The sequence below is a fragment of the Mesoplodon mirus genome, assembly GCF_964341445.2.
Source record: "Mesoplodon mirus genome assembly, chromosome: 2".
Classification (NCBI taxonomy): Eukaryota; Metazoa; Chordata; class Mammalia; order Artiodactyla; family Ziphiidae; genus Mesoplodon; species Mesoplodon mirus.
This window is the reverse complement of record NC_138977.1, coordinates 179,487,727-179,505,373: the sequence shown is the minus strand read 5'-3', so window position 1 is coordinate 179,505,373 and position 17,647 is coordinate 179,487,727. Positions and strand designations below refer to the sequence as shown.

Below are 17,647 nucleotides of genomic sequence, written 5' to 3'. Positions count from 1 at the left end.
CTTTATTGAAAGACATGCTCATCTGGAACTTGTCTAAACGTAGGCCTATATGAACTAATCCATAGTCATGAAGAGTTATAATCAAGGAAATCATGTCATGTCTATGGTTTATTAATGTAGGTATAAGGAAAGCACTTAAGAGTTTGTGACCATAGCAGAAAAGCAATTCCTGAGGAAACGCCTCAGGTCCGCGTCCTAGTACTTAGGAGAGTGCCTGGAATGGAGCAGGGACTAAATGGAGAGAGCCTTTAATCCTAATGAAATGCTGCGTGTTCCCTTCATTGCTAGATCATTTTTCTAGAAGCAAGAAAGGGAAAGACCAAAAAACGAACAGAAAAACTCACAGAATTTTCTCAGGGAAAAAAAAGTTTTAATTAATATCTTTAACACAACTCTCTTTATAAAATATACTTATTTTAAAACGCCGAGCAAAAGCCCTGTCGTTCATTTCAAAAGACAAATCATTTCAGTGCTCTTCCGTGAAGTGCCTGTAGTTTCTTCCTCTGGTCTTAGAGAAGGGCATGGGACCCGTGCTTCATGTCGTCAGGATAAACATCCAGGAGGGAGAAATCCTGTTGTAGCGGGTAGCTGTTTTCATCTAACACAAAGAGGCTCTGAACCTTCAGGACACAAGGTGCCCCACTGCCCGCCAGCAAGGCATGGAGCAGGTCTGCGGCGACCAGGTCGTAGGTGACGTCTGAGGGAGGGGCTGAGGAAGAGGAAACATGAAGGGCTCTTAGCATCCCTTCCAGGGGTGTGGACATGCTCACATTGAAGGGTTCATTGTTTCCCTTGGTTTCTCAAGTCCCAAACCCACTGTAAATGTCTCTTTCTAGCCCCTCTCTTTCTAGTCACAGGTTACTCTAGAATGATGAGGCACAATTCCTGCTGATCTGGAGAGAAGGCACAAGTGATGCACTGTTCAGACTGATGGTGTTTCCTATTATGGTACAGCCCCTGGCTTCTTCAAACAATCGAGGGAAGAACTGAGATTAATCTTTTCCTAAATTAAGCCTGAAACAAAAAGGGCATGTCCAGGGCTTCCCTGGTGGCGCAGTGGTTGAGAGTCCGCCTGCCGATGCAGGGGACGCGGGTTCGTGCCCTGGTCCGGGAAGATCCCACATGCCATGGAGCGGCTGGGCCCGTGAGCCATGGCCGCTGAGCCTGTGCGTCCGGAGTCTGTGCTCCGCAACGGGAGAGGCCACAACAGTGAGAGGCCCGCGTACCACAAAAAAAAAAAAAAAAAAAGGCATGTCCATATCAGAAAAGTACTCTTATATTTATCTAGTCTATAGCTCTTATCACAGTTACATATACACATATTTATTGTTTATATAACAGGACTCTAAGTTGGTTACTTAATATCAAATCTTGATAATATATACAAATACTAAGATTATAGGTGGATATGTCATTGTATTCTGCATTTGTCCTATATGCTTCCTCTCATTTTTTTGAGGACATCCAATCAAGTCATTTAGCAAGTTGCTCAACACTAGACAGACAAGGCACCACTGACTATGCTCAGACTCTACTGGTTCCCTGACAAGCACCACCAGCCTTTCTTGGATTGAGTCTACAGACTCCTGGAGGGCCCATGACATATTCCTGGAGGTGTGAGAATTCTGTACAGCACTTAAAATTTTTGAATTTTCACTTTAATAAGCTAAAAAAAATCAAGGTTAGTGGTAACCTGAATGATCTGATGAACACTTTATAACGGTGCCCACATCTTCACTTATGGATACAATTTAATTAATGCCAAGAAGGAGGACTTTAATTGTCTTAGGACTGGGCAAAACACAGGTCTATACTGTATATGAGAACAATGCTTCTCTGAGAAATAAAGACTAACTGCCATTGTGCAAAAAATGAAAAGACAAGACTGAAAATAAACAAAGTACAACGAGAAAAGGCATGAAAACAGTGGAAAGAATGAAAATTAATAAAGAAAGGGAATTAAAAAAACAGAGAGACTTCCGATTAGGATGTAGAATACTGGGAAGAGTGTGGCTCCTACCCTAACAATTATTAGAAAAAGCTGAATAAACTACAAAATCACAATCTTCTTGGACCTATAAGTGAGCCAAGGTTGTACAGCTGCCAAGAAGACTGCAGTGTACGGAGAGACAGGACAGGAGCATGGGTTTGCCTGGGGCTGAGCTCAGAAAGAAGACAGTCCACCAAACAAGCAAGAATGAAGAATGTGCTTAAAGTTTCAATGAACTGCTAAAAGGCAAGCGTGGACCAGCGTCAAAGACAAGGAGGCACGTGTTCTTCTCATCTTCACCAGGTACTCACAAGGCTGGATGCAGGGCAAGACATCAGAGAAAGCTTCCAGCTATGGTGAAGGCCTGGGAAAGGGGAGAAGCTGCCAGGAGGAAAAGCACAAAACACCATTCAGGACGGCTCCCTTAAGGAACAAAAGCCTTAAACTGCTGGAGGAAGACCTCAAGTCCTACTGCCCCAAGATACAGATGGTGAGGATGAAGATGGAGGAAAGGTGAAAGGAAAATCCCTCTATCCCTGGGGGAGGGGCAGAAAACCACCCTGGATCAAGACCATTAGCGGTGCCCTGCTGCTGAGAGAGGGGCAGGACCACACAAAGATACCCACCAAAGACACAAGGCAGAGCTTGGCTGACTTGGCAGCAGGGGCAGGGTCACTGAGAAAGCACCACATCCAAGACCCAGACACACAGAGCCTGTGTAAGACTAAGGCTGGACCAGAATCAAAGGAAATCACTCCTGCCCTTCCCTCCAGGCTTGGATGCACCAAAGGACAACAAATAGAGCTTGTACAACCTGGGGAGGTACAAGAACATGAAGAGAAACTCTCTCTGAGGCCCAGGTACAGAATGAAGGGTTAAAGCTGACTGGTGAAGCAGGAATATTAGGGAAAACTCTCTGGAGAACCACTCCCCACCATGAGCATACATAATGCTAGATAATTGGAAGCCAGTGGTGACCAGAAGGTAACCAGAACAATAAAAAACTCAAATCCGACTCATGGTCTGACAAGATTAACTACCCTGCCCACCCCCAACCCCCAGTAAAGGTCTAGGAAAACAGGCATGCCCACTTCAGGTACAAATACTGTTTACCTCAGTCTGTATTGTTCTATACGCAATGTTCAGCATTCAAGCAAAAATGAAAGCCAGAAAAAATAACTCACTATTAACAGACAGAGCAATGAATTGAACCAGATTAACTCAACTGCTTAGAGAGTCTAAGACTAATGAGAAAAGGATGGAGTTTGAGCATCTGACAAATGGGTTATCTTCACTTTGTTGTTAGCCACTGACTAGACCTATCATCAGAGCTGAAGATCCTACATATCCTCACCACCGACACTGGACAATCTTTATATGTTTATATAGTGTCACACATTCATTTACTTAACTATTATAAAACTAAGGTCCTGGTGTTGGACACCAGGTAGGTCCTTGTTGATTATCTATTTTATATATAGTAGTGTGTATAGTCTTGTGTTTCACTTAAGCTAAATTATCCTTCTGCTTATATACTGACAAAAAAACCCTCTTAATTTACAGTATAGTGTTCCTTCTGTTCCAATATACTATCTACACTCCTGAAATGAATGGTTTCACCAAGAACAACCTCTTGATGGCGTGTTGATATCTTACCTATAACTCTGTTGAGCCAGTCAGGAGAAATGTTGAGAAGAATCTTCTCTATCAGCTTTGATCCTACATGGACGCAAACCTTATATATTCCATCAACTATGGTCATTAAAGCTGGCCTACAAAAGAGTAAACAGCACAGGACCCTCAAAAAGATTTTCAATTAAAGAAATGTTTAAATGCAATATAATTTCAAAAATCACTGGGTTTTTATGCAGGGTTAATTTTAATTCCTAAAACAACTCTAGGATGTCCTGAAACATCCCAGAAATAAAAGAAGGGTTTTTTTTTAAAAAAAAAAGTGTTTCAAGTGATAAATTAATAAATTTTATTTATTCCATATTCATTTTAAATTTTCAGATACTAATGTAAGAAGACATTACTTTACACTGCTCTGTAAATTATTTCTAGAAATAAAATAAAGCTGATAATCGTGTATTTCACAATCACGATTTCAAGTTATTTTTTTCCACTGGATTCTTTCTCATCAAAAACAAACTGTTTTGCATGTCAATAAACAAGGAACTAGGTAAATAGTTTTCGGTACCTCATGCAATGGAATATTATGTGACTGTTAAAATGAATGAGGAAGATTTATAAGTGCTTTTAGGAGAGGAATGCCATGATACACTCTAAGGGACAAACAATATGAACAAAACAATATGGATAATATTATTCTATCTATGTACTTTTAAAGACAGGGATATACCTCTTTTAAAAATAAATTATTAAAAAATAAATTGAAATCCAGATACTACTTGTGGCAATCACTGGGTCTGTGAACATCAATGGCGTCAAATAAGGAACATGGTTGTGTTCCGTAATGTAGTTGAGGGCCAACCTTTTACAAACACAGTGGTAGCAACCAAGTAACTTTTGGAAGAGGAAACAGAGGATTCACTGTCTTTAACAATGATGATTGGGCATTATCTTCAACTTTGCAAACTGGTCTTCCTGCTGGTACATATTGTGATTTTATTTCTGGAGATAAAATTGGTAATGATTGTACAGGAATTAAAATCTATGTTTCTGGCAATAGCAATGATAATTTTTCTATTAGTAACTCTGATGATCCATTTATTGTGATTCATGCTGAATCTAAATTATAAAGCTTGAATTAAATAAATATACCCGGGCGGGGGGGGGGAATAAACTGAGAACAGAATTTAGAAAGACTCACTAATATAGGGGAATTTAGTGTAACAGCTAAAACATGACTACTGATTTTCCCTCTAAAAACTTACTTCCCCCTTTATCCACATGATGATTCTAGTTCCTTTCCTCTTTTACACTCTATACTCTTTCCCCAGGCTATCTTTCTTCCTCCATTCTTTATTTCAACAAATACATACTCGATATCTTGTACCATGCAGTGTGCTAAGCACTGGGTATACACTAGTGAATAAGACAGATCTGGTTCCTTCACTCAAGGAACTTAAGAGTTTAATAGGATAGAAAGACAATAAGCTTTTCAACAATGGTGGCAAGATGATTCAATGGGGATAGAATAGTCTTTTCAACCAACTGTACTGGGACAACTGAATACCCACATGTAAAAGAATGAAGTTGGACCCCTTGCTTATACCACATACAGAAATTAACTCAAAATAGATCATGGACCTATACATAAGAGCTAAAGCTATAAAATTCTTAGAAGAAAATATAGGAGTAAACCTCCATGATCTTGGGTTAGGAATGATACTTTTCTTAGATATGATGTTTCTTTATGTTGCTTGAAAAGCACAAGCAACAAAAAGAAAAACAGATAATAAAAAGTGTTGACAAGGACATGGAGAAACTGCAACCCTCATACATTGCCGGTGAGACTGTAAAATTGTGCAGCAGCTTTGGAAAACAGTTTGGCAGTTCCTCAAAAGGAACAAAAAGTTACCATACAACCTAGCAATTCTACTCCTGAGTATACATCCAAGAGAAATGAAAACATGTCCACCCAAAAATCTGTACATGAATGTTCGGAGCAGTATTATTTATAATAGCCAAAAAGTGGGGACAATCCAAATATCCATCAGGTGATGAATGGATAAATAAAATGTGGCATATCCATATTATGTGGCAATAAAAAAAATGAAGTACTGATACGTGCTACAATATGGATGAACCTTGAAACATGTTAAGAAGAAGCTGTCACAAAGGACTGCACACTGTATGATTATTTACATGAAATGTCCAAAATGAGCATATCTATAGAGCCAGAAATTCGACTAGTGGGTGCTCTGGGTTGGTGGGAGGGGAGAACAAGTGACTGCTATGGGTATGGGGCTTTGGGGGAGGGGGAGATGAAAATGGCCTAAAACTGATTGTGGTGACAGTTGCACAAGTCTGTGAATATACTAAAGCCATGGAATCGTACATTTTAGATGGCGTAATTTGATGGGATATGAATTATATCTCAGTAACGATGTGTTTTAGAAGACAATATGCAAGTAAACGACTCCAGGTACACACACATGGCACTCTAACAGGGAACAAAGGAGGTGACTAAGAAGGCCTCTCTGATGAACGGTCACTGAACTAAGACACGAAGGAGCCAGCCTCGTGGAGTCAGGCAGAGAAAAGAGAATGTGAGAAAGCCCTAAGGAGGAAAAAGTCAGAGTGTCTAAAGAACTGAAAGAAGACCGGTATAGCTGCAGCCCAGTGAGCAAGGCAAGGAGTACAGCAGATTAGACCGCAGAGGCGAGTGTGATGGGAAACTCTGGAAAGGTTTTAAAGGAAGGGAGTGGTCACTCTGTCAGCTGTGGAGAATGGAGGCGAAGGGAGGGGACCACGCATCTGAATCCAATTTTCTTTTCCAGACAAGCAACTTTCAAAGTAAGAGCAAAGTTCATTTACTTATTTATAACAAACATAAATATATGTAAAGGGAAATAAGGCTTATGGACTAAGCTTCTGTAAATTTTCTTAAAGTATTCCATGATAACATGCTGAATATATTTGCACACGGTTTTTAGATATTGCAGTATTTAGAAATAGAAAAGAGAATAAAACACTGAGTGCTAGTCTGCTATCCTTAATTTCTAATATGAAGCTGGGGAAACTGAGATACAGAAAGGTTAAACACCTTACTAGCTTCCACAACTCAGAGGTTAGATCATATAATTACTTTTAACCTTTAAATTCCAAAAATATGTTAAGGTGGGGAAATGAGTTTCTTATGAGCCATTTAGCACTTGGTTAAAAATGTAAACCAAGTAAAAGTTTTCTTCAGTATAGCTGCTTAAAGACAATAAAATCTCCCAATTACTGCTTTTGAAAAATTCCTGTTATGATTACTGGGCAATTTCTGCTTTCATAAATAGCTATTTATCACTCAGGAGGAACAATTTATTCTCTTGGATTAGCTCTAGTTAGTTCTTATTAGAAAGAGTTGATATATGTAATTTTTTGGTCACTTCCAGTGCTATAATATTAAACATTTTCCATCCTGCTGGCTTACTTAGTTGCCTTACCTATAGTATTTTTTCTTCATGGTAAATGGCAAGCAGCTAAAACACTGTTTGTAGATCTTGTTCTCATCTGTTTCTAGTTCCAATCCACATTTTGCACAACCAGTATATATAATATTGGGAAGAGAAGAAAAAATAATCTTCAGAGAACTGTGAGCATTTAGAGCTATCTTCAGAGATGCTGTAATGGGAAACACTAGCTCTAAAATCTGGGCTTTGATTAGAATCACTCCTGTAAAAGACAAACAGAAAGAAATATCACAAATTAGGAGACTAAAACCATAATTTAATTTACAAACATGGTTAATTATACAGTTGATTCACAGTTATTTATAGTAAAGGATACACCAAGGTCTTGTTCTTGGTCTTCTCTACTCTTTTCCTAGACAGTCTCACTCACATAAGGACTTCCGTAATTACTCTAGAGTGTAAGGGGTGATCTGCCTGCAACTTAGAGTGAAGATTTATTTGGCTAATTTGGCTGAAAAGGTGGGTGTTTTCTTCCTCCCTGTCCTCTGGAATCATGAAAAATCAGTTTAATCTTTTTTAGAAGAAATCCCTCTAAACACTTGAAACTAACTAACATGCCATCTCTTCTTTCTTTTTAATTAATCATCATCAAAAGTCAAATAGGAGGTCAGTAATTCTTCTATTCTCTACTTTGTCCAAAAATAATACACCACTAGCTTACCGTCTTTTTAAACTTTTTTTTCAATTTCCCACCCATCATCATCCACACTCTGGGTGTTGGTTACATAGCCACGTGAGCCCTGAGGGTCCTCATATAATATTTTCTGTGTGACTCACCAGGCACCTCAAGCATGTTCATTCACTACTCACTGGCTCATGCACTCACCCATTCAACAAATACTGAGTATCTCTTATCTGCCAGACATTCTTTTTTTCTAATTTATCTTTACTGTATACTAGTGAGATTGATGAGTTTATCTGAGCAACCTTCTCTTTTCCTCTCCATGTTCAGTTTAAAGGCTTTTTTAAGGCTTTGAATTTGTTCCTCTTCATCCTTTTAGCACACTCCGGGTCAAGAACTCATCATTCGGTGTCCTGTTCCCTTTCCTGGTAATCTCTGCAGGGGTCTCATTAATGGTGACTTTCCTATTCCTAAGCCCTTCAGTTTGCTTCAGTCTTTTAGTGCCTGAAGATTGTTTCATCATCTCTTCCAATCATGTCATATATCTCTACACAAATTACAAGGGTGTGTAGCGGTCAGCATACCTAATAAACTATAGCAGACTCTTCATCACGCCTTTCCATAGACATGATGAATCACTAAGAAATTATTTAATGAAATAACTCAGTAATTTTATTTTTATTAAAGCATAGCTCACCTATGTTTTTTGTTTTTTTAATATTTATTTATTTATGTGGCTGCGTTGGGTCTTAGCTGCGGCACGCAGGATCTTTGTTGTGGCATGCAGGGTCTTTCGTTGCAGTGCATGGGCTCTTCGTTGCAGCACGTGGGCTTCTCTCTAGTTGTGGCGTGTGGGATCCAGAGTGTGCAGGCTCAGTACTTGCGGCACGTGGGCTTAGCTGCCCCACGGCATGTGGGATCTTAGTTCCCTGACCAGGGATCGAACCCTCGTCCCCTGCACTGGAAGGTGGATTCTTAATCACTGGACCACCAGGGAAGTCCCAATAATTTTAGAAGAATGTTAATATAATTGCTAACATTTTGTAAATTTACACAACTCTTGAAAAAAATTAAAAGTTCATGATGAATGTGGATACCGCTTTCAAGGGGTTCATGGCCTGCTGGGCACTGATATTCTGCCGATGGCAGGATACTTCCTTTCTTTCTCCCCTCCTCCCTTCCCTCCTTTCTTTCCTTTTTTTTAATTTTTGGCTGCACCACGCAGCTTGAGGGATCTTAGTTCCCGACCAGGAACTGAACCCAGGCCACTGTAGTGAAAGCGTGGTCCTAACCACTGGACTGCCAGAGAATTCCCAGAATCTTCGTTTCTTTACAAGGAGTCAGACACAGCCTCAACCCCTCTGGCTTTTACTAAGGAAGCAGACCCTCTTGGGAAATTCCCCCTGTTAATCTCCCTTTCTTCTGCCTTTTATTTAACTATGAAATAGGTTAGAAAAACATTGCTTGTATTTCCACATGCTCTCCCCATGTCTGTCTTAAAAACACATAAACAATGATAAAAATTATGAATTCCACCCTCATAGCTAAACATCAAGAGACTGAAAATAGCTAAAAGGGCCTCTGTGAACACAGGATACTGTTACTAAACACAAATTTGGGTGCCCGGTGCATAGTGAGGCTAAACAACCCGAAATGTTAGAGTTTGGAGCAGAGAAAGGTTTACTGCAGGGCCAAGCAATGAGAATGAGCAGCTCATGCTCAAAAAATCCAAACTCCCTGATGGTTTTCAGGGAGAAGTGGTTTTTTTTGTTGTTGTTTTTATTGAAATATAGTTGATTTACAGTGTGCCAATCTCTGCTCTACAGCAAAGTGACTCAGTTATACACATATAGACATTCTCTTTTTTATATTCTTTTCCATTATGGTTTATCACAGGATATCAAATATAGTTACCTATGCTATACATTAGGAACTTGTTTAGGGAGAAGTTTTGCTGAGCAAAATTTGGGATGAGGGCTGCAGGGTGTGACTTTCTTCTGATTGGTTAACGGTGAGGTAACAGGGTGGTATTCCAGGATTGTCAATCATCAGACTTCTGATTTCAACCAGTCTGAGGTCTCAGCATGTAATTAACCATGTATGGTTAGCATGTAGTTAACCATCTTCCACCACAGTGGGGGCCTTAGTTCCTGCAAAAGAACTCAAAAATTCTGTTATGTATATTACTTGAGCAGGAACCAGGATCCTGCTTTAATAGTTGCACTATCATTTCTTGACTGCTCCTTCTTTGTTTCTGCATTCCCTTATTTCCCTGGTTAGTAACTGTAATCTACTCTTTGGTATTCAGGAAAGTCTAGGAGGCTGAAGCCTTTATCCTGCAAATAAAAAACTGGGGACACAGAAAGGTTTTTGTACCTGGGAAGGCCCCGCAGGGTCCTGCTCAGTTTCACAACCAGGGACGGACTATAACAGCACGAAGTTTTTGCATGGTTTCCCACTGGGGAGTACCTCTCCAGGGTATGCAAGAATAGTCCCAATTCCCAGCCTCATCCCCAAATTGGTAAGTCTATATACTTAGAACCATTAATCATCAAAACTGTAGCCACCTAATTTGTTGTTGTCCATAATGTTGTTTATTTTTATTTTTAAATCTACTTCTAGGTCTCCAATCTCAGCAAGTAGCTGTTTTATGTAAAAGGTAGATAACAGAGTAGACTTCTCTGTGACACCAAATTAAATGTAGCCCCTCTACTGACTATGGCATTCTTCTTGCAGTGACCAGCTCCACAAGCCTGTGGGGCTTTGGGGGTGGGGGGGCGGGGACAGGAAGGACATATAAATATGAAACTGGGTTAGAAATTTACATGGCACTACAACACTACCCAAGATTTCACCAACTAGTATAAATCTAGAGTTTCTACAGCCACTTACTTCCATTTTTGAAAGTCGTATCAAAATTTTGTTTGATATAAAAATTTGTAAATTTTCTATCATCTGTGTTTATTTTCCAGAAGTTTTATTAATTTAACTTAACTGTTAGTATTGAAACAGAGCAGGACCCTGTGGGGCTCTCCCAGGTACAAATCCTTTCTGTGTCCTCATTTCTTGTTTGTAGGAAATAGGCTTCATTCAGCCTCCTTGATCTTCCCTGAGTTCCGAAGAGCAGATTCAAACAGTTGTTAATCAACGAAGGGAGGGGATGCAGAAACAAGGGAGGAGAAGTCAAGAAACAATAGTAGTACAGCAGTGGGGCAGGGTCCTGGCTCCTTCTCATGGAATATACATAACAGCATCTTTGAGCTCTTCTGCAGTAACTAAGGCCCCCACCCAAGTGGAGATGGTAACTTCAGGCTGAACACACAGATTCCCAGAGCACCACCCTGCATCTCTCACCCCAAACACTGCCCATAAAACTTCTCCCTGAAAACCACCAGGGAGCTGGGATTTTTTGAACATGAGCTGCCCATTCTCCTTGCTTGGCCCTGCAATAAACCTTTCTCTGCTCCAAATTCTGACATTTTGGTTTGTTTGGCCTCATTGTGCATCTGGCAAACGAACTTGCGTTTGGTCACAGTATCAATAAATGTTTCCATGTAGAAGTGGGTATATGGAGTTCTCCGAGAATAAATCTCTGTATTCAATTAAAAGGTGGGTTTTTTGAAAGGCGGTTGTTTTTGTTTTCTACTTGCATTCTCCTTAGCTTAGTTTTATAATGTAATAATGCTAACCTATAATCACATCTTGGAAAATATTCAAACACACATACCTGAATGAACACAACTTGTAAAATTTTAACCTGGCATTTGGCCAAGGTAGAGTAAGCGACTGGATTTATGCTCCTACCTTGTGATTAATAAAAAGTAAATATTCGGTCTTTGTCCTTAGTTCCTAGCACACAGCTCCAAAAACTCTTGGAAATCTCCCAGAGTGATAAGAGTATCTTTCTTTGCTAATGAGATGACTGGTGACTGCGGCCCATAGGTAGCTTCAGGATGGGGGCTGGTCACCAGAAGGACCAAGGCAGATTAGATGGTTAGAACTTTCAGCCCTACCCACTGACCTCTGCAGAGGGGAAAGGGGCTGGAGATTGAGCTAATCACCAATGGGCAATGATTTAATCAATAACGCCTACACGATGAGTCCTTGATTAAAAACCTTAAACAGGGTTCAAGGAGCTTCTGGATTGATGAACACATTGAGATGCTGGGAGGTTGGTGCACCGGAGAGGGCATGGACGCTCCACGCCCCTTCCCCCATACCTTGTCCTATGTATCTCTTCCATTTGGCTGTTCCTGAGTTGTATCCTTCATAATAAACGGGTATGTAAATAAAGAGAGTTCCTGAGTTCTGTGAGCAGTTCTAGCAAATTACTGAGCCTGAAAGTGGGGAGGGCTGTGGGAACTCCCAACTTTGTAGCCAAGTCAGACAGAAGGGTACCCGGGGTACCTAATACTTGAGACTGGCATCTGAAGTAAGGAGAGTCCTGTGCGACTGAGCTTTTAAACCTGTGGAGTCTGATACTAACTCCAAGCAGGTAGCATCAAAATTGAACTGTAGGACACCAAGTTGGTGTTCAGAGTCAGAGAAATGGCTGTTGGTGTGAAAAAAACAAAAACAAAAAAACAGACCAAAAAACCCCATACATTTGATGTCAGAAGTGCTGTGTATAAAAATAGTTCAGGGCTTCCCTGGTGGCGCAGTGGCTGAGAGTCCGCCTGCCGATGCAGGGGACACGGGTTCGTGCCCCAGTCCGGGAAGATCCCACATGCCACAGAGCGGCTGGGCCCGTGAGCCATGGCGGCTGAGCCTGTGCGTCCGGAGCCTGTGCTCCGCATCGGGAGAGGCCACAGCAGTGAGAGGCCCGCGTACCGCAAAAAAAAAAAAAAAAAAAAAAATGTTCAGACACTTGAAACAACTAAAAACCAAACAAAATGTATGACACAACAATTCTCAAGACATGAGATATCAGACAACATCTAACAGATGAGAAGCAAAAAGATGTAAGCTTGGTGACTGTCCCAGCTTACAAAGAGAGTTTCCTGGCTGTGGTGCAGGAAAGGGTATCCAGGCAGAGACTGGTGGTTTCCCTGAGTTGAGAGGAGACAGAGTTTTGAGTCTGGAAGGCTAGTATGGCTAGAGTTCTCAGGGTAGAGTACTAGATAGATGAGAGCTGCAAAGAGAGCGAACTCTGGAGAAATGCAGAGGGAGAACTCTGGAGAAATGCAGACGGTCCACCCCTTGGAGAATTCAACTGAGTATTGACCAATATATGTGACCAGAGGCCAAGGAAAGAACCAAGGAAAAGGATTACTGGGAACAATCACTGAAGCTTACACAGAGCTGGGAGTAGTGTATTTTCCCACCAGCTAGAGTGGAAAATCTTGTAATCCATAGGGCACTGGATAGAGAACTTAGAAGCTGTACTTGGAGGAAAATTTATGGCACTAAACTCCTACATTGGAAAAAAAAAAAAAGTCTCATATCAACGACCTCAATTTCCACCTTATGAAAGGTAAAAAAGTGAAACCCAAGAAAGCAGAAGAAAGGAAAAATAAAGACCAGACAAGAAATCAATGGAATAGAAAATAGACAAACAGAGAAAAATTAATGGATATAAAAGGTAGTTATTTGAGAATATTAATAAAATTGGTAAAACTCTAGCGAAAATGATCAGTAAAAAAAAAGAGAGAGGACACAAATTAGCAATATCAGGTAATACTGTTACGAGTCCAAGCTTGCTCTGTTCACCACCAGACAGGCCAATGAATCAGAGACTAGGAGATGAGGCAAGGAATACAACTTTATTCAGAAAGCTGGCAGACCGAGAAGATGGCAGAATAGTGTCTCTGGAAAACCATCTTTTCTGGGTCTGGATGCCAGTTTCTTTTATACAATCAGAGAGGGAGAGGTGGTGAGGAAGTAAAGTAAAAGGGCCATCAGTCTTGCAAAACATCTCCTGGAAAGACCAAGTCTTGGTGAGGGGATGTGTTAGTTTCTTCTTTCTTGCAGCCATTCATAGGTGGGCAGGGTTCCCTGAGGCAGGCCATTATGTATGATTATAATAACAAAAGCAACGGAAAGCAAAGGTTAAAGTCAAGCAGGTCCAACATAGAGTCCGATTTACCTCTTCCCCGTTACCAATATTACTATAGATTCTACATATATCTAAAAGGATAATAAGAGAATATTATAACTTTATGCCAATAACTTGTTGTTGCTGTTGTTGTGCCAACAACCTAGATGAAATGAACAGATTTCTTGAAAGATACAAACTACCAAAGCTCACCCAAGAAGAAACAGATAACCAGAATAGTCCTCTATCTATTAAATAAATTTAATTTGTAGTTAAACCTTCCAGTAAAGAAAACTTCAGGCCCAGATGGCTTCCCTGAGTTCTACCAAACATGTATAGAAGAAATCAATCTAATTCTAAACAAACTCTTCCAGAAAACTGAAGGGAAAAAACTACATACCAGCTCATTCTATGAGCATTGCTCTAACACCAAAACCAGAAAAAAGATATGTAATGGGGAAGAGTTAAATGGGACTCCATGTTGGATCTGTTTCTTTGACTTTAACCTTTGCTTTCTGTTGCTTTTGTTATTATAATCATACATAATGGCCTGCCTCAGGGAACCCTGCCCACCTATGAATGGCTGCAAGAAAGAAGAAACTAACACATCCCCTCACCAAGACTTGGTCTTTCCAGGAGATGTTTTGCAAGACTGACGGACCTTTTTACTTGACTTCCTCGCCACCTCTCCCTCTCTATTTTGCCTTTTTACTTTACTTCCCTCTCTGACTCTACAAAAGAAACTGGCATCCAGACCCCGATGAGATGGTCTTTTGGGGACCCTAGTCCACCATCTTCATGGTCTGCTGGCTTTCCAAATAAAGTCGTATTCCTTGCCTCAACACCTCATCTCCCGATTTACTGGTCTGTCACGCAGTAAGCAAAGTAAGCTTGGACTTGGTAACAGTTACTACAAGAAAAGAAAACTGCAGACAACACAGACATAAAAATTCTTATTAACAGATGTTAGTGGGAATTCCCTGGCAGTCCGGCGGTTAGGTCTCCGTGCTTTCACTGCCAAGGGCCCAGGTTCTATCCCTGGTCAAGGAACTAAGATCTCACAAGCTGTGCATGGCGCGGCCAAAAAAACAAAAGAAAAACAGAAATGCAAAGTTGGTTTAATATGCAAAAAGCAATCAATGTAATTAATTATATTAAAAGATTGGAAAAAAACTATGATCATCTCAATTGATGGTGAGAAAAGCATTTGAAAAATTCTAACATCCATTTCTGATTTTAAAAAAATATTTTTTCAGGACTTCCCTGGTGGCACAGTGGTTAAGAATCCTCCTGCCAATGCAGGGGACACAAGTTCAAGCCCTGGTCCGAGAAGATCCCACATGCCGTGTACACCACAACTACTGAGCCCACGTGCCACAACTACTGAAGCCCGCGTGCCTAGTGTCCGTGCTCCGCAACAAGAGAAGCCACCGCAATGAGAAGTCTGTGCACTGCAATGAAGAGTAGCCCCTGCTCGCCACAACTAGAGAAAGCCTGCAAACAGCATCAAAGACCCAACACAGCCAAAAAAAAAAAAAAAAAAAAAGAATTAAAAAACAATTTTTTTTCAGAAAACTAGGAATAAAAGAGAACTTCATCAACCTGATAAAGGCATCTATGAAAAACATACAGCCAATATCATACTTAATAATGAAAAAATAAATGCTTTCTCCCTAAGATCAGAAACAAGGTAAAAATGCTTGATCTTACAACTATTTTTCAATATTGTATTAGAGGAGCTATCAAGTGTAACGAGGAAAGAAAAATAAATAAAAGGCATCCAGACTGGAAAGAAAGAAGTAATACTGTCTTAACACAAATAAAATGACCATCTATGTAGAAAATCCAAATCCACCAAAGAGTTGCTATTGAGCTTAGTGGGTGTAGCAAAGTTACAAAATACAAGGTCAATATATGAAAATCAACTGTATTTCTACATATTACCAATAAACAATTAAAACTGAAATGCTTAAAAATACCATTTATAATAGCATAAAAATAGAAACTAGAGATATGTCTGACAAACAATGTGAAAGTCCTATACTCTGAAAACTACAAAACACAGCTAAGGAATTAAAGAAGATCTAAACAAATGGAGAGATACATCTTGTTCATGGATTGGCAAACTCAGTGTTAAGATGCTTCAGTTCTTCCCCAAATTGATCTATAGCTTCAACACAATCCCAATCAAAATCCCAGTAGGCTTTTTTTGTAGAAATTGACAAACTGATTCTAAAATCCACATGGAAATGCAAAGGTTATAGAACAGCCAAAACAACTTTGAAAAGAACAAAGTCGGAAGGCTAACAGTATCTGACTTCAAGACCTATCAGTATAAAACTTCAGTAATCAAAATAGTGTGCTATTGGTGGAAAGATAGACAAATAGATCAATAAAACAGAAGAAAGTCCAGAAATAGACCATACATGTGGACAACTGATTTTGACAAAGGTGCAAAGGCAATTCAATGGAATAATCTTTTCAACAACTAGTGCTTGAACAACTGGATAGTCATACAGCAAAAAACAAACAAAAAAACCCCAACTTCAAGCCATACCTCATGTTATATACAAAATTAACTCAAAATGGATCATAAACCCAAATTTAAAACCTAAAACTCTAAAACTTTTAGAATAACACGTAGGAGATAAATTTTTGTGACATTGGGTTGGCAAAGATTTCCTAGAAATGACACCAAAAGCACAATTCATACAAGAATAAATGGATAAACTGGACTTCATTAAAATTTAAAACTTGTGCTCTTCAAAAGACTTGGGTAGGGCTTCCCTGGTGGCACAGTGGTTGAGAGTCTGCCTGCCAATGCAGGGGACACAGGTTCGAGCCCTGGTCCGGGAAGATCCCACATGCCGCGGAGCAACTGGGCCCGTGAGCCACAACTACTGAGCCTGCGCGTCTGCAGCCTGTGTTCTGCAACAAGAGAGGTCGCGATAGTGAGAGGCCTGCACACCGCAGTGAAGAGTGGCCCCCGCTTGCCTCAACTAGAGAAAGCCCTCACACAGAAACGAAGACCCAACACAGCTAAAAATAAATAAATTTTTAAAAAAAGACCTGGGTAAAATAATGAAAAGACAAGTAAAAGACTACAACAAAGGCAAGAAAAGACAAGCAACATTTTTGCAAAGCTTATAGTTGATAAAGAATTTTTACCCAGGGAGTTCCCTGGTAGCCTAGTGGTTAGGATTCTGGGCTTTCACTGCTGTGGCCCAGGTTCAGTCCCTGGTCTGGGAACTGAGATCCTGCAAACTGCACAGCACAGCCAAAAAAAAAAAAAAAAAAAAAGAAAGAAAAATAATTTTTACCCAGAACGTAAAGAACTCAAAATTCAATAAAACAATCAAGTCAATTTTTTTAGGTAGGCAAAAGATTTCAATCGACACTTCATCAAAGAAGATATATAGTTGGCAATTAAGTACATAAAAGATGTTCAAAACCATCAGTCAATAAGGAAATGCAAATTAAAACCACAATGACCCATTACTACACACCTATTAGAATGAACAAAATTAAAAAGAATGTCCATACCAAGTGTTGAGGTAGGTGTGGAAAAAACAGAACTCTCATACACTGCTGGTGGAAATGTAAAATGGTACAACTACTTTGGAAAACAGTTAGGCAGTTTATTTTTATTTTTTGGCAGTTTCATTAAAAGTTAAACATATGCCTACCATATAATCCAGCTATTGACTCAGTTCCTAGGTATTTACTCATGAAAAAAGAAAGACTATGTCCATATAATGCCTTATACTTGAATGTTTATAGAAGCTTTATTTATAATAGCCAAGAGCTGGAAACAACCCAGATGTCCATCCACAGCTGAACAGATAAACAAATCA

At 39.9% G+C, this 17,647-nt stretch overlaps 1 protein-coding gene across 5 annotated transcripts in view; it reads right to left on the bottom strand.

Annotated features, from left to right (window-relative positions):
- Positions 1–348: 348 nt before the first annotated feature.
- Positions 349–17,647, bottom strand: part of SHLD2 (shieldin complex subunit 2) — a 95,472-nt gene continuing 78,173 nt past the window's right edge. For 4 of the 5 annotated variants that reach the window (XM_082601120.1, XM_082601122.1, XM_082601119.1 and 1 more), the window contains 3 exons: positions 7,111–7,339; positions 3,647–3,762; positions 349–709 (listed from right to left, as the gene is read on the bottom strand). In XM_082601120.1, the coding sequence (XP_082457246.1) occupies positions 510–709; positions 3,647–3,762; positions 7,111–7,339 (545 nt within the window). In that variant the 3' untranslated portion in view covers positions 349–509. The remainder of the gene's footprint in view (positions 710–3,646; positions 3,763–7,110; positions 7,340–17,647) is intronic. The other variant, XM_082601121.1, reaches the window with a different exon arrangement.